This window comes from Pseudopipra pipra, chromosome W, assembly GCF_036250125.1.
Source record: "Pseudopipra pipra isolate bDixPip1 chromosome W, bDixPip1.hap1, whole genome shotgun sequence".
Taxonomy (NCBI): domain Eukaryota; kingdom Metazoa; phylum Chordata; class Aves; order Passeriformes; family Pipridae; genus Pseudopipra; species Pseudopipra pipra.
In genome coordinates this window covers 18,696,246-18,721,451 of record NC_087580.1, presented here as the reverse complement: position 1 = coordinate 18,721,451, position 25,206 = coordinate 18,696,246, and the positions used below count along the sequence as shown (strand labels likewise).

General features: G+C 58.1%; 2 protein-coding genes and 1 long non-coding RNA gene across 3 annotated transcripts; all 3 read right to left on the bottom strand.

Moving 5' to 3' along the window:
- Positions 1–14,167: 14,167 nt before the first annotated feature.
- On the bottom strand, positions 14,168–17,069 carry LOC135404357 (uncharacterized). The gene is made up of 3 exons (XR_010425626.1): positions 16,765–17,069; positions 15,317–16,575; positions 14,168–14,812 (listed from the first exon to the last, which is right to left on the bottom strand). It is a non-coding gene; the product is annotated as an uncharacterized LOC135404357 (long non-coding RNA).
- Positions 17,070–17,107: 38 nt separating this feature from the next.
- Positions 17,108–19,831, bottom strand: LOC135404898 (uncharacterized). The gene is made up of 5 exons (XM_064639627.1): positions 19,730–19,831; positions 18,472–19,411; positions 17,709–18,440; positions 17,187–17,363; positions 17,108–17,121 (listed from the first exon to the last, which is right to left on the bottom strand). Exons 1-5 carry the CDS (start codon positions 19,829–19,831, stop codon positions 17,108–17,110), a joined length of 1,965 nt encoding a protein of 654 aa, XP_064495697.1.
- A 679-nt stretch (positions 19,832–20,510) lies between these two features.
- LOC135404356 (zinc finger protein 239-like) lies at positions 20,511–22,278 on the bottom strand. The gene is made up of 2 exons (XM_064639083.1): positions 22,116–22,278; positions 20,511–21,926 (listed from the first exon to the last, which is right to left on the bottom strand). Exons 1-2 carry the CDS (start codon positions 22,165–22,167, stop codon positions 21,256–21,258), a joined length of 723 nt encoding a protein of 240 aa, XP_064495153.1. The 5' UTR covers positions 22,168–22,278; the 3' UTR covers positions 20,511–21,255.
- Positions 22,279–25,206: the final 2,928 nt, after the last annotated feature.

Below are 25,206 nucleotides of genomic sequence, written 5' to 3'. Positions count from 1 at the left end.
GCCAGCCGGGCTCGGCACTTGCCCCTCAACTTTGGCAAGGGCTTTGCTCAGTGAGGAGCCCCGGCACGTCCGGCCAGCGCCAGGCAGAGCCAGCCCCGGGGGAGGGCAGAGCAGGAGCATCGGCAGGGGAAATGCAGCCCTTTGGGGTCAGCGCTGCTCCCCGACCACACCAGGGCTCTTCCTGTTTTCCTGCCTGGTTTGAGGGAAAATCGGCGGCTGCAGAGAGGATTAAGCAGAAGAGAATTAGAAGACTCTTCTTGCTGCCCTTTGGATGCCAGTCCCTCCTAAGAAATGCAGGCTTAATTTGGAATGGACACGATGGAGCAGCTTTTTCAGCACCCAATATTTAACAGCTGCCTTTCAGGGGACAATGGGAAAAGGGGGGAGAACGGGAGAAAAGGGGGGCTGGGACCTCCAAAGTGAGCGAGGAGGGGGCTAAGACTGTGAAACCGAGCAGGGCAGGGGGAAGAAACACCCCCAAACCGAGTTGGGGGGGAGCTGGGGACGGTGGGGATGATGGGAAAGGGGTGGGAGAGGGGAGAAAAGGGGTGTTGGACAGTGGGCAGGGGGACAGAGGGCAGGGGGTTCCCACATGGGTCTCCCCTGCCCCCCATCACTTGAGCCCTGGAGCGGTTCCCTGGGGCTCTGGGAGGGGGTAGATCCGCCCTGGGAATGTCCACTGCTTCTGTAACCCTTTGTGTGCTTGCTCTGGTGACGATTGCCCACAGGTGCCCAACCCCCCTGTCCGTCCCTGGGGGGCTGATGGGGGGACTCCCCCACCCAGTAACTGGTGCTGCAGCAGCTGTGGGGCAGAGGGGGGTGGGAAAGGGGGGTCCGGGGTGGCCCCCTGAGCTCCCAACCTGCTGGGGGGGCACCCCCTGACCTGTGTCCCTGCACACCCAGGGCTGTTCCAGGTCCTGGGAAAAGCTGAGTGAACGGCCCCGACCGGGAGAGGTTCCTGCCCGGGTACATCTCCAACTGGGAGCAGCTCAGGCACTTCAGCAGAGATTTGGGCACCTGGGGGGGACACCCCGTGTGGGGAGACCCGGGCCAGGCACTGGAACAGCCAAGGGGAGTTCCTGGAGAACAGACAGGATCAGGGGACATGAACTGCTGGCACAACTACGACAATGTGGCCCTGTTTGCCCGGCCTGGGAACCCCCATTTTTGGGGTAATCTCCCCAAATCCTCCCAAATATTCCCCTGGATCTCCAAATGACCCCAAATGCCAGTAAAATGGTGGGGCTTTAGATGTCTTTGTTGAATGTCTTTGTTTTAAATTCAACAAATCAGCTCTTCCCACTGAATTTCCCAGGTCAGTTTGTGACCCCATGGATGTTTCTCCCACTGTGTTCACCCAGGTGCCTGTGGGGAACCAGGAGGATGTGGAGACCACCAGCCAGGTGTCTTCCCAATGTGGGAAGACATCACTCCTCCAGTGGGTGATGGAGTTGGAGCAGCAGACAAAGCTCTTCCCACAGTCGAGGCACCTTTAGGGCTTCCCTTACTGGTGGGTCTGTTGGTGTGAGGTCAAGGCAGAGCTCTGGCTGAAGCTCTTCCCAAACTCCCCACACTTGTAGGGCCTCTCCCCGCTGTGGATGTGCCGGTGGCTGACGAGGTGGGAGTTCTGGTTGAAGCCCTTCCCACAGTGGGTGCAGAGGAAGAGCCTCTCCCCTGTGTGTGTCCTTTCATGCAGGAGGAGATTCCCGCTGGTCTGAAACCTCTTCTTGCATTCCAAGCACTTGTAGGGCCGTTCTCCAGTGTGGGTGCGCTGGTGGCAGATCAGGTTGGAGCTGCAGATGAAGCTCTTCCCACATTCCCCACACATGTAGGGCCATTCCCCGCTGTGGGTGCGCTGGTGGCAGATCAGGTGGGAGCTCTGGCTGAAGCTCTTCCAACAGTCCAAGCACTTGAAGGGCTTTTTCCTGGTGTGAGGCTGCTCATGGACATCCAGGTCAGGGCTCTGGCTCAAGCTCTCGTCGCCTTCCTGGCACAGGGTGGGTCTTTCCTCCTCAGAGCACCCTGGGCTGGCTTTGGAGACCCTCCTCCTGGGGTACCTTCGTGGCTTTCCCTCCCCGCTGCCTTCCTGCGCCGTGGAGCCCTTCAAAACGGCCTCTCCCACCAGGCTCTGCCGGGGGGATTTGTCCTCCGGGCTCTCCGTCCTCAGCTCGGGGCCTGGGGCAGGAGGGAAGAAGGACAGGGAGGGGATTTGCCTCCGGCCCACAGGGAAGGCCAAGGACATCCCCCCAACTCCGGCCCCGGCAGGACGGCGGCAGCAGCGGGGTTGTCCTGCAGCCGGGGGCGATGCTCAGCTGGGAGATACAGGACAAGACAGGGGCAAAGGGGCACTGACTTCCTCCTCACCTGCCTGGGGGTCCTGGGGCATCTTCCTCTTCCTCGCAGCCTCCTCCTCTATTCGGCCAAGCTTTGGGAAGGAGAAATCCTGCTGTGTGGGGAAAAACAAAGGATGAGTGCTTTGGCTGGGGGTTCCTCCTGCCCAAGGCCATCTCTAGATGTTACTGGGCGGCTTCTGGCCAAGAAAACCTCCAAACCACCAAGATTCAGCCCAAAACAACCCTCTCAGCAGTGGAGTTCCCCCTCGCTGGTCCATCCACTTTGGGGTTCTGGGGTCCCTCCTGGGTGGGCTGCTGGAGGTCTCACATGTATTGGGGAACCCCCTCTCCAGGGTTCCCGCCCTCTCTGGGCTGCCGGAGATCCCGGGAATCCCAGGGGTCCTTCCTTTATGGGCTCCTCACTTTGCCATTCTGGGGATCCCCCTTCTCTGGGCTGCTGGGGGTCCCGGGGGTCCCGGGGGCTCCCCTCTCCGGGGTCCCTTTTAGGGTGGTCGGGGGGTTTCGGGGTCCCAGGGTCCCTTCTCCCCTGACTCTCGCCTTCGGGGTGCTGGCGATCCCAAGGTGTCCAGCCCTCTCTCCAGGCTGCCGGGGGTCCCGGCTCCCCCCACAGCCCTCGCTGCTCCCCCCTCCTCTCCAGACTGCCGGGAGTTCCCCCTCTCCGGGCCCCCGTTTCAGATTCCAACCCCCGCCTGTCCCAGGGGTCCCCAAAGCCGGTGGGTTTGTCCCGTGTCCCCCCCACTCCCCGCCGGTATCCGGCGATCGCCACGTGGCTCCGGGGACCCAACATCCCCCTGCTCATCGTCGGGGCTGTGCCGGGAACCCACCCCGGGACCCCCAAAAAACACCTCCCGGGGATCCCCAATATCCCCCCAAGGGGCATTTGCGGCTCAGCTTTGGGGTCCTGCAAGACCCAAACATCCCCCTCAAGATATTTGGGGCGAGCTCCCCTTCCCCGGTCACCTGCGGGATGCGGGGGGCGATGCTCCCGGGACGCGGGGGCTGCGGATACAGCGGGCCGTGCATCCACGTGCGTTCTTTCTCCTCCTCCTCCTTCCCCTCCTCCCCCTCTCCCTCCTCCTCTCCCTCCTTCTCTTTCTCCTCCCCTCCTATTCCCACTCCTCCCATTCCCGTGGGAGCTGGGGCAGGTCGGGATGGGGCAGCGCTGGGCTCTTGGCCGCTCCCGCCCGCACTCGGCCCCCGCCGCAGCCGCCACGGCCGGGACGGCGCGGGGGGGCCCGGCCTGGGCACCCCCCACCTCCCCTTTGCCCAAATTCCCGTCCCGGGGGGCGCTGGGGCCGAGGGGGGACCCTGGGGGGGTCCGGGGGGAGCGCTGGGCGCTGCGGGTCTGGCTGGCAACTGATGAGTCATCAGCGCTGCGCGCTCGGATTGGCTGAGCACTGCTTTGGGGGTGGGGCTGCAGGAAAGGGGGTTCTTTGCAGGGAAGACATTTGGAGCTGGAAGGACTCCAAAGCTGAGCCGCAAATGCCCCTGGGGGGGATCGTGGGGGGTCCGCGGGAGGTGATTTGGTTTTGGGGGTGTCCCGGTGGCGGTTCCCGGCAGAGCCCCGGCGGTGGGCGGGGGGATGCGGGGTCCCCCCCGCGGTGGGGGTTGGTCTTGTTGGAAATGATCCAACTTGCCCAAAATTTTCGTCAGTGGCAGCAGTTGACCGGGTTTCTTTTCACGGGCTCTTGTCGCTTTGATCTTTAAAGCACCCAAACTTGGAGTTTCTCTGCACTGGCTCTGATGAGCTTCCATAAACAAAGCCCGAGGGAGCTGAAGATTGGACATCTGGGATCTTAAATTCATGGTCCTTCAAGGACCTGTTGGAGGAACCAGAAGGTCCAGAGGGGATTAACAAAGACATTGCAGCCTGAGAGTTGGAGACTCTGTGTCTGACGAGGAGTGCTAAGAGGACCAAAGAAGGTGGACCAAATTAGCCAGTTAAGGATAGACTACTAATTAGAGTCTTAATTAATGAAGAGAATTCATTAGTTCATTAATTGGGGTAAATTAGAAGCAATGAACATGAATTTGTTTGTTTGTTCAAATGTAGAAATGTGTGAAAAGTCTGGAAAGGGACAGGTGGGGCTGGAATGATTGGCTCCCTGTCTCTGGGAGCCAGAACAAAGCAGTGCCTGGCTCACCAACACTTCCCAGGGGCGTTGAAGGGTTTCATTTCTTCCCAACGATTTTCAGGGACAATTCTTGGTGAGCCAGGTGGGACAATGCTGTCGACCCTCCAGGGATTCCGGGACCCTGAGGACTCCAGCGAGCAGTGAAAATATTCTTCTGGGAGATCTCAGTCCCTGGATCTGGTGAGTTCAAAGCAAGATCCCTGGAATTTTATTAAGGCATTGCTGAGCATAGAAAAGGTATACCTAAGCATCCTAGAAATGGAGCTCTAGAACAGAATAGAATAGAATTGGGTTGGGAAAGTGATGCTAGAACTGTAAAAGAAGGAGTGTGATATTTGGCTTATGAGAAGAAATCCCTACTGACTGAGTGAAAGGGGTGGGTTCCAGGCCCCAGGTGTGGGTCAGGGGGTGGGTTCCAGGCCCCAGGTGTGGGTCAGGGGGTGGGTTCCAGGCCCCAGGTGTGGGTCAGGGGGTGGGTTCCAGGCCCCCCGTGTGCTTTGCCCACAGATCAGTCACACACAGAGCTCTTGCCCATAGAGCTGCTTTGGGGAGGGCTTTGCTCAGGGAACTGTGTTTGTCAAAGCCAATGGTCAGTGCTGGAGAAAGTGAAGTGTTTGGGGAGTGTGTGTTACTGGGAGTGTGTGTTATAGTATTAGAATCCTGTCTGACTCGGGGATGCCCATAATAGATATAAAAAAGAAAAAATTCACTTGCTGTAAGTGTTAAATGCAGTAGTTTGTTCTTGGGTGCATTTTAAAGCATTTGGTGCACATTAAATATTTGAAGGAAGGTAAATTGCCACAGCAGCTGTTAAGCTGGGATTGTGTGTTCAGAGCATTCTTTAGTGTCAGCTTTAGTGTTTGCAGGGGTTGGATTTGTGTTAATTGTGCCAATATTCAATTAGTGATTAGTGAATTAGAGATTCAGTTTGTGGATTATAATACGGTTTTTCAGTTGCTGTTGTTTTGTCAGAGAAAAGAGAAGTGAACTGAAATCTCTAGATTTGTTCTTTGAACTGAGCAATAGTCAGGGTTTGGGAAGGTGTGGTTTGATGCCAGGGAGCAGCAGCAGCTGGGGAGGTTCCTCCAGCTGCAGGGGAAGGAGGCAGAAATGGTCCCAGTGAGAGAGGAGCAGAGGAAAGGATTTGGGTTTGGAAAGCTTTGGAGGGTTTAGTGTGAGAGCAGGGATTTGGAATGTGCGTGGGGAAGGGACAAACAGGAGCTGCCACAGCCTGGACTCCCCCCAGGGCTCCTGGCCAGGCAGGAAGGCTCCTGCCCTTGGAAGGTGTGTGGGGGCCCAGAGGTGTCATCCCCAGCTGAACCTCTGCTCCATGGACACTGGGGAGGGAGAACATGGATTTCTTGGGAGATCCTGGAGTGGCGTGTTGGGTTTGAAAGAGGAGGAAAGGACAATTTAGTCAGAAACGATTCCTGTTGTTGGTGGCATAGGGCAAAAGGAAAATGGGCCTTTCTTTCAACCATTAAAATTTGGAATTGGTAAATGGGTGTTGGCCCTTCAGTTTCTTTATGTGCCTGACTGTGCTGTACCATTCCTAGGCAAGAGATGGATTTAGTGAGTTAAATGACATTTGAAAAAGGGAAAATCCAAGTTAGTGGGTGCAGCTGCTCTGTCATTCCTGGGTTTTGGTGTCATTGTGTCACTCAGGGGTCCTGAGGAGGGTGAAGCCCTTCTGTGCAGGACATGGAGATGGTCCCTGGCTTGTCCAAATGCATTAAATGCTGCTGCTGAAGGAGCCCCCCCAGTGATTTTATCTGCATTAAACCCCTGGAGCCCACAGGCACCTACTCCTGCCTGGACAGTAACCAGGAGCTTCCTTGGACTGGTGTCCCCCAGGAAGGACGTTTTCCCCCCTGTTTCTGAGGCTTTGAATAGTCTTTGATCAATAAATATTTCTCCATGTGATTTCTCCTTGTGGTGTCTTCTTGAAGCCTGAAGCAAGCAGAGGAGGGGATGCCAAAGATCCGCCCTCCCCTCTCTATTGTCACTCTGCACCCCCCAGGCCCTTCCTCTGCAGTGTCCTGTCTCCCTGGACATCCCCCCTGGAACTTGTGCCCTTCCCTGCTGGCACGGGTGGGCACACCCCCCATCCCAGTCATGTTCCCAAGCACTGCCAGGGCCACCTGGGTGACCAGCAGGACATGAGTGGGGGTGGCTTGTGAGAGAGTCTCCAAAGGCTCCCTGTCCCCAGAGAGCAGAGCCACGGGGACCAGGGCAGGTCCCCCAGCAGGTCCCACTGCAAATGGCCCAGTTTGTGCTCCAGGGAGGAACAGGCACGGACCCAGCTTGGGAGAAGATGCTCCAGGAAAGCACCAAGAGGGTCCAAGACACAGGATTTGGGGCAGGAACACACCTTAGTGCCCCCTCACATACATGTGGTGTGAGTGAGAACAGCCCAGGGCAGAAACACCCACCTGCCCGGGGGCCCCAGCAGTGGGTCAGCACCAGGCTGCAAACAGGGCAGGGCAAAACTTGGCCCTGCAGACCCCACAACCGAGGCCAAAGAGAGACCAGCCAGGCCACCACCCCCAGCCCAGCCTATTGCACCTCCGGCCACAAGAGTGGGGACCAAAGCTGTGCTTCTCCTTCCTCCTCTGCACCCAGGAGCCACAGCCCGGGGCACGATCCTGCCCCCAGCAGCACAGACTGCCAGGTCCCTGAGCCCCTGGGGCAGGAGCTCCTCGGGGTGCAGCCCCTGGGCCCTGCAGCACCACAACCTCCTGTAGGGCTGCCCCTGCCTGGGCTCCAACTGCCCAGCACGAGGGAAACCAGGAGCCAGAGAGCAGAGCTGGGGGCCTGCAGAACATCAGCATTCCCTGCCCTGCACAGCCAGGACAGTTTTCCAGAGCTCACTTAAAACAGCCCCTCCAGAACTTTCAGGGTGTTCCATAGGGCCCAGTCAGTCCCAGGATGATCCCAGTCAGTCCCAGGATGATCCCAGTCAGTCCCAGGATGACCCCAGTCACTCCTGGTCTCTCCCAGTATATCCCAGTTGCCCCCAGCTGCCCCCCCACCCTGAGCTGCCGTCGGACGCCGCCCCCCAAGATGCTGACGGGGGTCGGGGGCTCCGTGCTGGGGTTCCTCTGCCTGGGCCTGCATGGAATGAAGGGGCCAAGGTGACACTGCAGGGCCTCCTGGAACCAAAGAACCCTGAGACATTTGGGAACCTCCTGCAATCAAGGGACAATTGGGAGCCTGCAGGGCCTCCTGGAAAAAAGGGACCCTGAGACACTGTGGAAACTCCTGGAATCCAGGGGCCTTTGTGACATGGGGGCCTCATGGAACCAAAGGAACCTGGAAACATTTGGGAAGTTGTGGAATCAAGGGACCATTGTGACACTGCAGGGCCTGATGGAATTACAGGCACACTGGGACACTGTGGCAGGACATTCCCCCCTGGAATGGGACCAAGACAATGCCCTATTTGCAAATGTATCAGTGCTGAGCTGAGAGGGGCCCAGGCCAGGCCAGGAGATGTTGGAACCAGTCTGGGTTCAACCCTGAATTAACATCCTGATGGTGAGGCAACCCCTGGAGTCCAAGGGCTGTCAGTCCATCACTTTATACTATAAAGTTCCAGTCCCCTTTCCCAGGGGCAGGTTCTTCCAACATAACCCCTCTTGGGGTGTATGGTTGGAGATTCCCCCCTTGGCTGGGGAACCCCCCCAAGGTCAGTCCTCGAGGGTGAGCAAAAGAGATCTCCCCAGGAGCCTTGGCCTGCGGGAATTATCAAATGTCTACTTAATAGTTATTAATTTTTTGCCAGTTTTAGTATAATTCCTTCAATTATATTGTACTTATCCTGTACTACTGGTAGTTTTAGTGTTTTATTGTGTAGTAAATAATTCTGATTAAAATTTTTTGTCTGTTCATCTGTGATAATGATGAGTTCATTTTATATCAATATATCTGATTTTCCATCATTAAAACCTGCAGGACAAAAGTGGTTCAATCACAGCTCTGTAATTCCTTAAATTCCAACCCTTGGCATAATCCAGGGCTGAGATTGGATCCAGCCGCCCCCAGGCTCCTCTCTGAGCAGGAGTTTAGAAAGCCAGGGAGTCCTTTCTGCACCTCGGGACTCAAGGGCAGGACTTCTTTAATGAACTTTGTCTAAGCCTTCCACTTCCCCCCCCCCCCCCCCCCGCCCCCCCCCCCCCCCCGGCAACAGGGGATGACAGGGAAAAGGGAGGGGAAAGGGGAGAAAAGGTGGAAAAAGGGGGTGGGACCCCTTCAGCTGAGCGGTTGAGGGGGTGGGACCCCCAGAGCAGAGCACGGGGAAGCTGTGGTTTGATGGGATGATCAGAAAGGGGTGGGAGAGAAGGGAAAAGGGGTGGGATCCCCAAAACTGAGTGTGAGGGGGGTTGCGACCCCCAGCCTAAGTGGGAGGGGTTGGGAGCCCCTGGCTGAGCACGGAGGGTCTGGAAATTGGGGGGACATTGGGAAAGAGGAGGGAGAGTGGGGAAGAGGGAGGTGGGACAGAAGGTTGAGGGGTCCCTTTGTGTCCCCCATCACATGAGGCTTGGAGGGATTCCCTGGAGCTCAGGGGGGTTGGATCCACACTAGGAGTGTCCCTGTCCATCCCTGCGGGTCTGATGGGACATGTCACAAGACCCTGCCCTTAAAATGGGGGGCTTTTCTCGTATAAAGTGCTGGACTGTCAGTCAGGTGTGTCCAGGCTGTGCCAGCCCAGCAGCCTTGGAGAAGTTCTCAGGGGTGTCACCTGTTTGTTCCTTTGCCCGGGGATTTTCCCAGCTCTGCCACATCTTCCCCTCCCTCTCAGGATGTTTCCCTTTGGGATTGAGGAGTCAGGCTGGTTTCAGCATTATTCAACCCAAAAGCAGCGTGACTCCCCTTCTTCATTTCCCGCCGGGGGTTTTGCAAACAGGGCCTTGTTGGAGTTGTTTTACCCCATTCCAGGCAAAGCATCCTGCTACAGGACCCCCATGGAACCCCCTACGCCCTGTCTCACCCTTTCCCTCACTGTCCCACCCGTTTCCCACCCTCCCTGCAATCCCCTGCTCCCCCCACAGCTCGGTTTGGGGGTGGCCCCCTCCCCCACCCTGCTCAGTTCAAGGTCTCAGCCCCTTCTCACTCACTTTGACGATGCAAAGCTCGTCCCTTTTCCCCCCTCTCCCACCCCTTTCCCGTCAGACCCCCAAACTCCAGCTGCCCCAGTTGCTCCCACTAAATCTGGGAGTCCTACCTCCCCCTTTCTCTCAGTTTTGTGGGTCCCACCCCCCTCCTTCTCCATTTGGGGACCCCAGCTGTTCCGATCCGCTTCGATGCAGAGGGGAACCAGGTTCTAAAACACTCCCATAAGCCAGGTTAAGGCACAAACGAGGCCAGATGCTGGATCCCAAAACGAGAATTCCACTTTGTTTTGGAACACAAAAGAGCAGAGAGAAAGAAGGGAGATAGGGCAGTGGGACAAGCTAAGGGGAACTGTTAAAAGCACAGGACAGGAGTTAGCAGCACCAGGAAGTGCCGCTGCCTTGCAAGCTGGTAGATCTCTGCTGGGCTTCTGCCCTGGTCGCCTTGTAGCCTCCGAGGAACAAACCCAACCCGCAGGGGAAGGGGGTGGCAGCAGCTCCCGCAGCAGTCCTGCAACAGCTCCCCACAGTCCCCGGGCACGGCCTTAAATCCCCTCGCCGTGGGACCCCTGGATGCCCCCTGGCCCGTTCACCCGGATCCAAGTGTGATAAACTGAGAAAATGATTTGGGCTAATTAGGAGAAAACAGTGTAAAGTCAATATGACGTGGAGAGAGAAAAGAAAAACAAATCGTAAAACTTAATTGGGCCCCTATAAAGAGATAAAACAAGTTACCTCCCTTTTACCTTGTGTAGGATTTCTAGTGAAGGAATTTTGTTTAGTTAGCTAGATAATAGCACCTTTCTTAAAAATTTATAACTTTGTATAGATAAGCAGCGAACATCTGCTGAATGTCTGACTTGACAATATATTACAGATGCTTATAGATAACATTCCTGTTAAGAAAAACATCTGTTGAATGTCTGACTTAACAATATGTAATGTTTATGCTTATGTATAATGAATATTCATGAAGTAGCTGGAAATAAATGTAGAACAACTGTCTTCTTTGGGTGTGACAGGCGTTGGGAGTTGTTGAACCCCTTCCCTGATCACCCAGCACTGAATTTGCTTTTATCATATAATAAAATTCTGATCGGAAATTGCCCGACTGGGTTTCTATTTCTCACACAAGCAAAGGTCTCCTGGCACCGAGATGGGCCCCGAGTGTCCCATGGCTGGTTCCCCGGTCTCCAAGCGAGATCCGCCTGGCACACCTTCTCCCATTTTTGGATTGTCACAAGTTTTTCTCTTGTTTGCTCCTCTGCCTGCCTCTGCTGGCTTGCTGGGTGCCTCCTGGGGCTTTTGCAAGGAGCTCGGCTCCTGCAGCAGCCCGGCTGTGGCACCAAGGCTTTGGAACTCTGCTAAGGGAAAAGGTGAAGTTGCTGTTGGGCCAATGTTCCACTGCTACTGCTAAGGGAAAATGTGAAGCTGCGGTGGATGGGGAGGATATGGAGTTGCCCTGGAACTGGCCCAGTTGAATTAAAGTGCAGGTTGAAGGGTCGGTGCTGTTGCTAAGAGAGCAGCCCTGTTGCCGGGGAGCAGCCAATGGGGAGCTGCCCAGAGGCAGCCAATGGGGAAGCTGCGTGGTGGCGCGAAGGGCCAGCCAATGGGAGACTGCGATGAAGCCAAGTGTAGCCAATAGCCAGCCAATGGGACCCCGAGCGGACGGGCAGCCAATGAGGAGCTGTGGCCGGGAAGGTGCTGAGGGACTGCGCATGCTCTGGGCCAGTCACCGTGGGGGGCTTTTCCCAATTGTCCCCTGTTCAACTCCCTTCAGCCTCCAACCCTGATAATTCCTGGCATCCCCCTGTCACTGCAGAGATCCACAGGGGTTCTGCACTTGACCGCCCTGGGGGAGGGGGTGAGCAGGGCATAACCAAGCTCAGGTGTGGACACCTGACATTTCTGGGGGTACCTAGAAGAGAAGCTTTGGGCAAGGTGACTGTGGTTAAACCTGTCTGGCCATCCAGGGACAGCCAAGTTGCTCTCTCCCTTCCCCTCCTCAGTCAGACAAGAGGAGAAAAGCAGGTGAAGAAATCCTTGGTCAACAGAAAGGGAGATTAACTGGAGAGAGGAAAGCAAAAAGCAAAGGCCACGTGCAGAAACCAAGAAAGCCCCTGGGAGGCAAGAATTCAGTCCATGGAGAGGTTTCTTTGGAAGACAAATGTATTAATGAAGGACATCCCCGTCTGTCCCCTGCCCACTTTCCTTTCTGCCTTCCTTTCTCTCAGTTTATTGCTGATCATGCCATCCCATGGAATGGAATATCCCTTGGGTCAGTCCAGCCCAGCCGTCCCAGCCATGTCCCCTGTGAAACACTTGCCCAGCAGAGCCCATTGGGTGGGGGTGGTTGCAGAGACGCTCCCTGTGGGGCCAGCACTGCCCAGGGACAGCCAAAGCCTTGGGCTGGGACCAACAGCGCTGCAGCCACGAGCACCAACCCAGCAGGACAGGGGCTGCTCTGGGCAAAGGGAACTGCAGCCCAGCCACAGCCAGGGCAGGGCTGCTCAGGGGGCTCTTCCAGCCTCTGGTATTCTGGGACTCAATGCAGCTTTTCCTTGGAGAGCTCTTTGAAGGCCCAAGTGAGAGAGAGGCAGAAGTGCAGCTGTCAAATGCAGCAGGATAAACACAGCAGTTCCTGTGAGGAACATTTCTGCCCTCAATCTGGGGAAGGGCCTGTGAGGTCCCTTCTCTCTGCAGGAGCTGATGGCTCAGCCCGTGACTCAGGGCTGGGCCAGGGGCTCTCCAGCTGCCCCTGCCCTGGCCTGTGACAGCCCAGCACAAGGCCCCTGGCTGGCACAGGCCCTGGGAGATCCCCTGTGCCTGAGGGCCTGGGCTCCCTCCAGCAACGGGGCTTCTCTTTGGGCTGCCCCGTCCCTCGTGCTGAGCGCAGGATGGGACAGCAGCAGGCACAGCTGGGCCCTGTCTGTGCCCGCAGCTGAAAGGAGCAGCCTGGGCACAGCACGGGGAGGCTGCTGCTGGCAGGGCACAGCAAAGGGCCCGGGCAGGCTGGGCACTGGCACCCCCTTGTCCTTCCCTCAGCGTCACCCCCCCAAGGCAGTGCCCCCGGCAGAGCCCTGAGCCAGGCGGGAGGGACAGGATCTGCCTTCCCCGGGCTGGGGGTCAGGGCTGGGCCTTTCTGCTGCCTCCAACCAAGCCAGGCTGTGCTCAACATCTCAGCTGCCTGCACAGAGCCTTTGCCTCCCTGCACTCACGGCCCCCAAGGATCTGCTGGAGAGTCCCTGGGGAGGCTTTGTCAGGAATGGCCCTTGGGGGGCTCCTGAAGGCTTCAAGGGACTGCAGGGTTTTCCAAGGCCTTTGGCTTTTGCTTTGGAATCTCGCAGAAGTTTGTGCAACCCTGACCTCCAGTTCTCTGCTCTAATGAGTCCCTGAAGAGGCTTGGTCAGGAAGGGCCCTCAATGGGGCTCGTTAATGCTTGAAGGGACTAAAGGTTTATTCAGGTCCTTTGCCTTTCCTTTTGACTCTGAGTCTAGGAGAGGTTTGATCAATCATGGTCTCCAATTCTCTGCTTTAATTAGTCCCTGGAGAGGCTTTGTCAGTAGGTCCTCCAGGGTTTTTAAGGAGCTTTGGGATTTCCTTTGGAAACTGAGCCTTTGAGAGCTTTGTGCAATCATGGCCTCCAATCCTCTCCTCCAACCAGTCCATGAGGAGCCTGTCTTGGGAATGGCCCTCAGTGGGACCCATTAATGCTTTGAGATACTTTGGGTTCTCCTTCTGACTTTCACTTCTGGACAGGTTTGTGCAATCTCCCCTCAGTACCTGAGGTTCAAGGACTCAGCACCAAAAGCCCCCCGGGGCTCATTCAGACAAAGCAAGTCCTAACAAACCACGGCCCTTCCTGGGATTTTCCTCCAGTCTAGACAGTAAATTAGGAATGTTGTCCCAGGAATCAGGGGACCATTGTGACACTGCAGGGCCCCAGGGAACTCTTTTGCCTGCGACGAGGGTCAGCACAAGAGACACCGACACCAACTTTGGAGAACAAGTGTGTAATTTTCCTGCAGTGCAGAGCAGCAAAGAATGACAAAAGGCTGAGCTCAGTAACGCACCTCATCGTTCCTACCAAGAGTGCCTGGAGTGAGTAGAAAAGCTCCCTGCCCAGTTGCCCTCATCTGTTCCCCTCAGCCAGGCCCGCCCGGCAGCGGGGGAGCCCCGGTCGCAGCCAAGGGTTGGAGAACCCCTCCCGGGCACGGGGAATCCCACCCAGGGCGTCCACTCGTAGGGGAGGGCTCCATCTGTGCTGGGAGGGGGTCCAGCTTTTCTGGCCTTGCAGAAACAAGCTCACAGAGCTACGAGTGTGCAAAACCATCTGGCTCCCTTCTCCTCCTGGGTTCCACCCACAGCCTGGCCAGGGCTTAAGGGGAAAACCCAGGCAGTCAACCTGCCCCATCTGCTGCCAAACAAGGCCACACATCCACTGCCAGGGCCTTGACCACTCTCTAAAGACAGGAAGATAAAGATCACATTTTGCTCACAATCAGACATAAGATTTGATTAAGGAACACATTCAAATATCATTCACTAATGAGCTGAGACTCACAGATCTCACTAAGAAGCACATTTATTTTGTTCAGGGGCAGGTACACGGGGAGTCTTTCCACACTGCATCTTTGACCAACAAACATACACAGTTTTAGCTAAGGAGCAAATACAGGGATAAACAGACTGTTAGGTTGGAAGGTTCATCTAGAGCTCAGCTTTGGCTCAGGGCCTGTTGTTCAGCCTCAGCACTTCAGTGACAGCCACACAGGGCTTTACACGACACACACAGTTTCCAGATTCATTAGATATTCTCCCTTACTTAAGACATAGATGTTACTTTACTTTACACAGTCACCCCCCCTATTGCAAGTCCTTAGTTGGTCCTTTGGGGTCTCCTTCAGGGTTCTCTGGGGGGATTGCGGACAATCCCATTTCCAGTGTCCATCTTTCTTACAGGATGCACAGGGACTGCTCCCAAGTCTCCTGGGGGGATGTTTGAAGCAGGCTGCCCATGCTCTCGTCCTCTTCCTCTCCCCGGGGGCACCATTTCCTCAGGGATTTCTTCCAGAACTGCAACTCCAACCTCCAACAATGTCCCCAAATTAGACTGATCTTGTCCCTCAGCTTGATTTTCCTTTCCCGGCTCACACCAAGGGCTCTGAGGGTGCTGCATTCACACCACAATCTTTCTGCCCTTTCACAGGTTCTGCAAAGGGAAAAACACAGCACCAGACATAACCTCCTTCCACTTCTGTTCCCCTTCTCAAACAGCATCAACTGCAACAATGGATTCTAATTCAGTGTTCCAGAACAGCCACCCATTGATTCCAACACTCCATTAAATTCTCCCTGGGAGCTGTTCCTCCGGGGGGGCCGCCAATCTTCATCCAATATTGCAAAATGCAACCAAGGGGGGACTTCTTCCAAATTCCCCCTTCAGATTGCCCACTTCCCAGCTCTAAACAGTAGACCCAAAATGTTACAATACAGAAACAAATACAAGTACAGAACAATAGTGATCCATAAAACAAAGCCAGAGACCAAATTCCAGAATACCAAAGGACCCACCCAAAGGGCTCGAAGATCCACAGGTCTCAGATGAGCAGGATTCCCAAAATACCAAAGAACCCCCCAGTGCGCTGAAAGATCCATACGTTTGACATGGGCAGGATTCCCCAAAAGAATGCCTTGTTATCCACTGGGATCTTACCTGTGTCCCAGACTGGGCTGGGGATCTGTGCTCTTCTGCAGCAAAGTCCTGGTGCTGGCGTGAAGATCCAGAGATCCCTCGGATCCGCGGGAGATCAGGCAGAGGTGTCCTGTCTGGGGGCCAAAAATGATACCCAAAAGCTGCTGAGATACAGCTCGAGCAAGCTGAAAACTAAACTGTCATTTGGGGTCATCCCAGATCGATTGGATTTCAGCAATTACTCAACACAGGTGCCACCTCCTCCAGCCAAGCCCAGGAGATCAACCTCCTCAGCAGCTGCAAGAGCGGGATGTTCATGTGCCTGCTGCCATCTCCCCAAAGCCATTATCCCACTGCTGCTGACAAGATGGGCAAGATGAGCATCTACCTCCCAAGATCTGCTGCCGCAAGAAGAGCGTGTCCCAAAGGATGTCCTCAGCCTTCTCAGAGGGGACGTCAGATCCTCTCCAGGGATGGTCCCAGCCCTTCCCAACCCGGACTGGGCACCAGCTCCAACTCTTCCCTGGAAAACAAACAACAAATTCATGAACAGAGATTACAAACCAAAAGTGGAAACAAGAAAAAAAGGTAAAATGTTAACCTTCTGTCAGGGTTCTGAGGAAGGCCCAAGCCCTGCAGGCCAAAGGAAAACCCCACCTCCTCCAGCTGAGGAAAACCCAGGCCTTCTCCCTGCCCTGCTGCACTGGCCCAAAGAAAGGCTCCTAAGCCAAGGCAGCCCAAGCCTTTCGTGGCCTGCAGCCCAAAGCAGCTGGTGTTCTGCAGCCCCGCCTTTGCTCCCCCCACGGGGGTTTGTTTTTGGCAGGCTGGCTGCCCCTGCCCCAGCCCCGCCCAGCAAAGGGGCAGTGGCAGAGGCTGGGGGCAGAGCCGGGCTCCCATTTCACACCCAGCCCAGAGCACCCGCCCGCCCTCCTGCCAAGAAGCAGCTTGGCAGCCGGCTGAAGAATTCCTCAGGTTCCCCATCAGCAAAGGGGGAACCTTCGGTGCCCAGCCAGGCTGAGCAATGCCCGTGTCCGGGAGCACCCCCTGGGTGTGGACTCATCTGCAAACGGCGTGTGGAGCACGGCTTGGAGGAAGGGGCCAGAATCAAAGTCCATCCTCTTCAGCTCGCCGGCGTCCAGGTCAGCTGAGAGCTTGTCATCCCTGACATCGTCCTCGATGTCTCCAGCAGCAGGCCCACCCGGCACAGCTTCTGCAGAGGCCCCTTCTCCTTCCCTGGGGGCCAGACCAGGCTGTCAGCGTTCTGCCGAGGGCCCAGCTGTCTGTGAAGCGGGACGAGCAAAACCAGGTTGGATGGTGGCCACCAGCACTTGGGAGACCGGGTCTGCAGCCCAGCTCCAGCACAAACAGGGGCGTGTTCCCGTGGGATGACCCCCCCCCAGTGCTACAGGCTGACAAAAAAGTCTGGTTTCCTTTGGTTCTTATTGCCAAGAGATGTGTGGAGGTGTTACCTGCCAGGCCCCTGGATCAAAGGGAGCACGTGGATCTCTCCCGTCTTCTAGGGCCGGGGAATGTCCTGCACCCAAGGATGGCACAACAGGTCTTCCAGTGCTGGCCTGTCCGAGGGGCGGATGGACAAACACCACCTGATAAGGTGCTGGCAGCCTGGGGGGAAAATGGCCGGTCAGTTGGAGAAGGATCCTGTCCCCTCTGTCCCACTGTCCACGTGCCCAGGCTGTGCTGGCTGTGCTCAGAGCTGTGCCCAAACTTCTCCATCGATTCTCCCTTTTGGAGGAGAGCAGGATGGCAGGACACAGGCCACCTCCTCCAGCCACCCATGAGACACAAACAGCTTCAAGAGCGGCGTCCTCGTGAGCCCGCTGCCCTCTCCCAACACCGTTATTCCCCCCGTGCCACAAAGATTGGTATCCACCTGGAGAGACCCGTGCTGGGAACGGGAGCTGGGCCCAGATGGTGTTGGGGCCTTTGCGGAAAGGGTGCTTCCCGCAGACCATCTGGTAGAGCAGGATGCCCAGGGACCAGATGGTCGCCTCCTCGCCGTGGTAGCGCTTGAGGTAGATCCACTCTGGCGGGCTGTATGACAGTGTTCCTACGGAATACAGACGCAGTTCAGCAGGTGGATGCTGCCTGCTCCCAGAGCCTCACCCCAGCAGCCCTGGCAATGTGGGGCCTGCCCCAGTGGCACACGCTGTGACCCACTGCCTTCTCGCCGGCCCCTGACTCTTGGTTACAAACTCTGGGTTGGAGAAGAAGCCGCTGGTGTCCAAGAGGGCAGCGGAAGCCCTGGCAAGGCCCAACCATTTCATGCAAGGGAAAAACCCACCCAGTGGTGGGGAAAAGCCGTGCCTTCTCCCCGCCCCACTGCACTGCCCCCAACAATTCATCATAAGCCAAGGCAAACAAGGCGAGCGGAGCAGCCCAAGCCCTTCCTCGCCTGCACACCAAGCCAGCTGGTGCACAGTTCTGACCCCCTTCTCTGCTACCCTCACGGGGGTTTTGGTCAGGCTGGCTCCCCCCTGCCCCAGACCCAGCCCGGGACAGGGTGGGTGGCACAGGCTGTCGCCAAGGCCGGGGCCTGTCTCACAGTAACCCCCAGCCCCATCCAAAAGCAACTTGGCTGAAGAACTAATCCTGTTCCCCCTCGGCCAAAGGGGCAATCTCCACTGCCACACCCGGGCATGGCCATGCGATGCCCGGCACCAGGAGCATCCCCCGGCTGTGGGCTCACCTGCAAACTGGGTGTAGACCGTGTCCTTAAGGAAGGTGCCACATCCAAAGTCGAGGAGCTTGGCCTCGCCGCTGGCCAGGTGGAGGAGGATGTTCTGGGGCTTGATGTCCCGGTGCAGGACGCCGCAGCTGGTGCAGTGCCGCACGGCCTGCAGCACCTGGCGGAACAGCCCCCACGCCATCTCCTCCGGCAGGAACCCCCACGCCCTCAGTAAGCGAGAGAGGTCCTGAGACGGCTCCGGATGCTCCATCACCAACAGGAACCCGTTGGGGAGCTCGAACCACTCCAGCAGCTGGATGACCCCAGGGAAGCCATTGGACACCTTGTCCAGCAGCACGATCTCCAGGGGGGCCCGGGTGCCGTCAGGCTGCGGGGGGACCACGGGGTCGTCAGTGGGGCTGATGCCATGCCTGTCTGCCTGCTCCCCCTCGGCCAGCCCTGGATGCTCCCCGTCCCCCACCGAGCCCACGGCCACTCTCCCTCCAGGTGTCCCGGCGGCTTCCACCCTGCCGGGCCTCGGCTCGTCCCCGCCCGTCCCGCCCCGCTTTCTGCCGCTGGCCCCGCTCGCTCACCAGCTCGCCCCAGCGCCGGATGCCATCCCGGGACACGGCTTTGATGGCCACCTGCAAGCCGAGGGGAAGGGCGGGTTGAGCTCGCCGCCCGTCCCGCCCTCCTCCTCCTCCTCCTCCTCCTCCTGCTGCACTCACCGGGGCTCCGTCCGCCAGGCAGGTCCCCGCGTAGACGCGGCCGAAGCCGCCGCTGCCCAGCAGCGAATGCAGCCGGTAGCGCTCGTGCAGCGGCTCCTTGGCCTTCGGTGCGGGCGAGACGTGGCCGTCAGCGCTGGGGCCGGGGACCGGCACGGCCCCCGAGCGCCCCTCAAGCGGCCCGGGCCGGGCTTCCCCAGCCGCAGCGGGCAGCGGCGGCTCGCTGCCGGCGGCCGGGCTGGCGAGCGGCGGAGCTCTGGCCGGGGAAGCCGCCGAGGAGGCGGCAGCGGCCGCGGCGCCCGCGGCCCCCGCCGGCCCCGGCAGGCGCCGGGCTCGAGCCAGGCGGAGCCAAGGGGCGGCGAGGCCGAGCCCGTCCCACAGCCAGCCCCACAGGAGCGCCCAGCAGCGCCACAGCCGGCGCGCCGGGAGCCGGGCGAGGGCGAGACCGCGCCGGGCCGCCCAGGGCCGGGGACGGGGCGGCCCCGCCCGGCACAGGGGAACGGCCGGGGCCATGGCCCGGGCCGGCAAGGGGAGGGGGGACCGGGAACGGGACAGGGACAGCGGGAGTGGGACACTGGCACAGGGACACCGGCAATGGGACACCGGCACAGGGACACTGGGACAGCGGGACACCGGGAGAGGGAGAGGAGGACGAAGAGCTCGAGCAAGGAGAGCCCGAACAAGAGTCAGAGCGAGAGCGCGTCGCTACAGTCGCTGCTGCTGCCGCTGCTGCTGCCGAAGCGCAGGGGCCGTTGGTCCGTTGGTCCGTTTGTCCGTTCCCCGTTGGCCCCCGCGAGCCCCGGGGGCAGCCCCGGCCGCTCCGCTCCCAACCAGCCCCGGCCGCAGTCACGGAGCTCCCCTTCCTCCCGCCCCCACGCCAAGACCACGGCCTTTTGGAGCTGCTTCACTTTAGTTCAACTTCTTGGCTGCCAAGTTTGCAACTTCCCGCCGCTGCTCGGACCCCATCCCGCCCGCTCGGCCCGCGCTGCTGTCGCTTCCTCCCAGGCCAGCCGGGCTCGGCACTTGCCCCTCAACTTTGGCAAGGGCTTTGCTCAGTGAGGAGCCCCGGCACGTCCGGCCAGCGCCAGGCAGAGCCAGCCCCGGGGGAGGGCAGAGCAGGAGCATCGGCAGGGGAAATGCAGCCCTTTGGGGTCAGCGCTGCTCCCCGACCACACCAGGGCTCTTCCTGTTCTCCCGCCTGGTTTGAGGGAAAATGGGCAGCTGCACAGAGGATCAAGCAGAAGAGAATTAGAAGACTCTTCTTGCTGCCCTTTGGATGCCAGTCCCTCCTAAGAAATGCAGGCTTAATTTGGAATGGACACGATGGAGCAGCTTTTTCAGCACCCAATATTTAACAGCTGCCTTTCAGGGGACAATGGGAAAAGGGGGGAGAACGGGAGAAAAGGGGGGCTGGGACCTCCAAAGTGAGCGAGGAGGGGGCTGAGACTGTGAAACCGAGCAGGGCACGGGGAAGAAACACCCCCAAACCGAGCTGGGGGGGAGCTGGGGACGGTGGGGATGATGGGAAAAGGGTGGGAGAGGGGAGAAAAGGGGTGTTGGACAGTGGGCAGGGGGACAGAGGGCAGGGGGTTCCCACATGGGTCTCCCCTGTCCCCCATCACTTGAGCCCTGGAGCGGTTCCCTGGGGCTCTGGGAGGGGGCAGATCCGCCCTGGGAATGTCCACTGCTTCTGTAACCCTTTGTGTGCTTGCTCTGGTGACGATTGCCCACAGGTGCCCAACCCCCCTGTCCGTCCCTGGGGGGCTGATGGGGGGACTCCCCCACCCAGTAACTGGTGCTGCAGCAGCTGTGGGGCAGATGAGGGTGGGAAAGGGGGGTCCGGGGTGGCCCCCTGAGCTCCCAACCTGCTGGGGGGGCTGAGGGCTGCTGGGGGGGCACCCCCTGACCTGTGTCCCTGCACACCCAGGGCTGTTCCAGGTCCTGGGAAAAGCCGAGTGAACGGCCCCGACCGGGAGAGGTTCCTGCCCGGGTACATCTCCAACTGGGAGCAGCTCAGGCACTTCAGCAGAGATTTGGGCACCTGGGGGGGACACCCCGTGTGGGGAGACCCAGGCCAGGCACTGGAACAGCCAAGGGGAGTTCCTGGAGAACAGACAGGATCAGGGGGACATGAACTGCTGGCACAACTACGAGAATGTGGCCCCGTTTGCCCAGGCTGGGAACCCCCATTTTTGGGGTAATCTCCCCCACATCCCACCAGAAACTCCAAATCCTCCCAAATATTCCCCTGGATCTCCAAATGACCCCAAATGCCAGTAAAATGGTGGGGCTTTAGATGTCTTTGTTGAATGTCTTTGTTTTAAATTCAACAAATCAGCTCTTCCCACTGAATTTCCCAGGTCAGTTTGTGACCCCATGGATGTTTCTCCCACTGTGTTCACCCAGGTGCCTGTGGGGAACCAGGAGGATGTGGAGACCACCAGCCAGGTGTCTTCCCAATGTGGGAAGACATCACTCCTCCAGTGGGTGATGGAGTTGGAGCAGCAGACAAAGCTCTTCCCACAGTCGAGGCACCTTTAGGGCTTCCCTTACTGGTGGGTCCGTTGGTGTGAGGTCAAGGCAGAGCTCTGGCTGAAGCTCTTCCCACACTCCCCACACTTGTAGGGCCTCTCCCCGCTGTGGATGTGCCGGTGGCTGACGAGGTGGGAGTTCTGGATGAAGCCCTTCCCACAGTGGGTGCAGAGGAAGGGCCTCTCCCCTGTGTGTGTCCTTTCATGCAGGAGGAGATTCCCGCTGGTCTGAAACCTCTTCTTGCATTCCAAGCACTTGTAGGGCCGTTCTCCAGTGTGGGTGCGCTGGTGGCAGATCAGGTTGGAGCTGCAGATGAAGCTCTTCCCACATTCCCCACACATGTAGGGCCGTTCCCCGCTGTGGGTGCGCTGGTGGCAGATCAGGTGGGAGCTCTGGCTGAAGCTCTTCCAACAGTCCAAGCACTTGGAGGGCTTTTTCCTGGTGTGAGGCTGCTCATGGACATCCAGGTCAGGGCTCTGGCTCAAGCCCTCGTCGCCTTCCCGGCACAGGGTGGGTCTTTCCTCCTCAGAGCACCCTGGGCTGGCTTTGGAGACCCTCCTCCTGGGGTACCTTCGTGGCTTTCCCTCCCCGCTGCCTTCCTGCGCCGTGGAGCCCTTCAAAACGGCCTCTCCCACCAGGCTCTGCCGGGGGGATTTGTCCTCCGGGCTCTCCGTCCTCAGCTCGGGGCCTGGGGCAGGAGGGAAGAAGGACAGGGAGGGGATTTGCCTCCGGCCCACAGGGAAGGCCAAGGACATCCCCCCAACTCCGGCCCCGGCAGGACGGCGGCAGCAGCGGGGTTGTCCTGCAGCCGGGGGCGATGCTCAGCTGGGAGATACAGGACAAGACAGGGGCAAAGGGGCACTGACTTCCTCCTCACCTGCCTGGGGGTCCTGGGGCATCTTCCTCTTCCTCGCAGCCTCCTCCTCCATCTGGCCAAGGTTTGGGAAGGAGAAATCCTGCTGTGTGGGGAAAAACAAAGTGTGAGTGCATTGGCTTGTGGGTTCCTCCTGCCCAAGGCCATCTCTAGATGTTACTGGGCGGCTTCTGGCCAAGAAAACCTCCAAACCACCAAGATTCAGCCCAAAACAACCCACTCAGCAGTGGAGTTCCCCCTCGCTGGTCCATCCACTTTGGGGTTCTGGGGTCCTTGCTGTGTGGGCTGCTGGAGGTCTCACATGTATTGGGGAACCCCCTCTCCAGGGTTCCCGCCCTCTCTGGGCTGCCGGAGATCCCGGGAATCCCAGGGGTCCTTCCTTTATGGGCTCCTCACTTTGCCATTCTGGGGATCCCCCTTCTCTGGGCTGCTGGGGGTCCCGGGGATCCCGGGGGCTCCCCTCTCCGGGGGCCCTTTTAGGGTGGTCGGGGGCTTTCGGGGTCCCAGGGTCCCTTCTCCCCTGACTCTCGCCTTCGGGGTGCTGGCGATCCCAAGGTGTCCAGCCCTCTCTCCAGGCTGCCGGGGGTCCCGGCTCCCCCCACCGCCCTCGCTGCTCCCCCCTCCTCTCCAGACTGCCGGGAGTTCCCCCTCTCCGGGCCCCCGTTTCAGATTCCAACCCCCGCCTGTCCCAGGGGTCCCCAAAGCCGGTGGGTTTGTCCCGTGTCCCCCCCACTCCCCGCCGGTATCCGGCGATCGCCACGTGGCTCCGGGGACCCAACATCCCCCTGCTCATCGTCGGGGCTGTGCCAGGAACCCACCCCGGGACCCCCAAAAAACACCTCCCGGGGATCCCCAATATCCCCCCAAGGGGCATTTGCGGCTCAGCTTTGGGGTCCTGCAAGACCCAAACATCCCCCTGCAGCCCAAAAAAAATCCCAGAGTGCCTCAAGATATTTGGGGCGAGCTCCCCCTCCCCGGTCACCTGCGGGATGCGGGGGGCGATGCTCCCGGGACGCGGGGGCTGCGGATACAGCGGGCGGTGCATCCACGTGCGTTCTTTCTCCTCCTCCTCCTTCCCCTCCTTCCCCTCCCCCTCCTCCTCTCCCTCCCTCTCTTTCTCCTCCCCTCCTATTCCCACTCCTCCCATTCCCGTGGGAGCTGGGGCAGGTCGGGATGGGGCAGCGCTGGGCTCTTGGCCGCTCCCGCCCGCACTCGGCCCCCGCCGCAGCCGCCACGGCCGGGACGGCGCGGGGGGGCCCGGCCTGGGAACCCCCCACCTCCCCTTTGCCCAAATTCCCGTCCCGGGGGGCGCTGGGGCCGAGGGGGGACCCTGGGGGGGTCCGGGGAGCGCTGGGCGCTGCGGGTCTGGCCGGCAACTGATGAGTCATCAGCGCTGCGCGCTCGGATTGGCTGAGCACTACTTTGGGGGTGGGGCTGCAGGAAAGGGGGTTCTTTGCAGGGGAAGACATTTGGAGCTGGAAGGACTCCAAAGCTGACTCTGTGTCTGAGGAGGAGTGCTAACAGGACCAAAGAACGTGGACCAAATTAGCCAGTTAAGGATAGACTACTAATTAGAGTCTTAATTAATGAAGAGAATTCATTAGTTCATTAATTGGGGTAAATTAGAAGCAATGAACATGAATTTGTTTGTTTGTTCAAATGTAGAAATGTGTGAAAAGTCTGGAAAGGGACAGGTGGGGCTGGAATGATTGGCTCCCTGTCTCTGGGAGCCAGAACAAAGCAGTGCCTGGCTCACCAACACTTCCCAGGGGCGTTGGAGGGTTTCATTTCTTCCCAACGATTTTCAGGGACAATTCTTGGTGAGCCAGGTGGGACAATGCTGTCGACCCTCCAGGGATTCCGGGACCCTGAGGACTCCAGCGAGCAGTGAAAATATTCTTCTGGGAGATCTCAGTCCCTGGATCTGGTGAGTTCAAAGCAAGATCCCTGGAATTTTATTAAGGCATTGCTGAGCATAGAAAAGGTATACCTAAGCATCCTAGAAATGGAGCTCTAGAACAGAATAGAATAGAATTGGGTTGTGAAAGTGATGCTAGAACTGTAAAAGAAGGAGTGTGATATTTGGCTTATGAGAAGAAATCCCTACTGACTGAGTGAAAGGGGTGGGTTCCAGGCCCCAGGTGTGGTTCAGGGGGTGGGTTCCAGGCCCCAGGTGTGGGTCAGGGGGTGGGTTCCAGGCCCCAGGTGTGCTTTGCCCACAGATCAGTCACACACAGAGCTCTTGCCCATAGAGCTGCTTTGGGGAGGGCTTTGCTCAGGGAACTGTGTTTGTCAAACCCAATGGTCAGTGCTGGAGAAAGTGAAGTGTTTGGGGAGTGTGTGTTACTGGGAGTGTGTGTTATAGTATTAGAATCCTGTCTGACTCAGGGATGCCCATAATAGATATAAAAAAGGAAAATTCACTTGCTGTAAGTGTTAAATGCAGTAGTTTGTTCTTGGGTGCATTTTAAAGCATTTGATGCACATTAAATATTTGAAGGAAGGTAAATTGCCACAGCAGCTGTTAAGCTGGGATTGTGTGTTCAGAGCATTCTTTAGTGTCAGCTTTAGTGTTTGCAGGGGTTGGATTTGTGTTAATTGTGCCAATATTCAATTAGTGATTAGTGAATTAGAGATTCAGTTTGTGGATTATAATACGGTTTTTCAGTTGCTGTTGTTTTGTCAGAGAAAAGAGAAGTGAACTGAAATCTCTAGATTTGTTCTTTGAACTGAGCAATAGTCAGGGTTTGGGAAGGTGTGGTTTGATGCCAGGGAGCAGCAGCAGCTGGGGAGGTTCCTCCAGCTGCAGGGGAAGGAGGCAGAAATGGTCCCAGTGAGAGAGGAGCAGAGGAAAGGATTTGGGTTTGGAAAGCTTTGGAGGGTTTAGTGTGAGAGCAGGGATTTGGAATGTGCGTGGGGAAGGGACAAACAGGAGCTGCCACAGCCTGGACTCCCCCCAGGGCTCCTGGCCAGGCAGGAAGGCTCCTGCCCTTGGAAGGTGTGTGGGGGCCCAGAGGTGTCATCCCCAGCTGAACCTCTGCTCCATGGACACTGGGGAGGGAGAACATGGATTTCTTGGGAGATCCTGGAGTGG

What these genes read in the sequence shown, in the direction of transcription:
- LOC135404356 (XM_064639083.1), bottom strand. Translation starts at nt 22,167, where the DNA reads ATGGAGGAGGAGGCTGCGAGGAAGAGGAAGATGCCCCAGGACCCCCAG. An exon ending in GCCCCAGGACCCCCAGGCAG is followed by an intron (nt 21,927 to 22,115) that starts GTGAGGAGGAAG and finishes CTCCTGCCCCAG; the next exon opens with GCCCCGAGCTGAGGACGGAG.
- LOC135404898 (XM_064639627.1), bottom strand. Translation starts at nt 19,831, where the DNA reads ATGCTCCTGCTCTGCCCTCCCCCGGGGCTGGCTCTGCCTGGCGCTGGC. An exon ending in CACCTGGAGGGAGAGTGGCC is followed by an intron (nt 18,441 to 18,471) that starts GTGGGCTCGGTG and finishes GGGAGCATCCAG; the next exon opens with GGCTGGCCGAGGGGGAGCAG. An exon ending in CCAGCTGGCTTGGTGTGCAG is followed by an intron (nt 17,364 to 17,708) that starts GCGAGGAAGGGC and finishes TGTATTCCGTAG; the next exon opens with GAACACTGTCATACAGCCCG.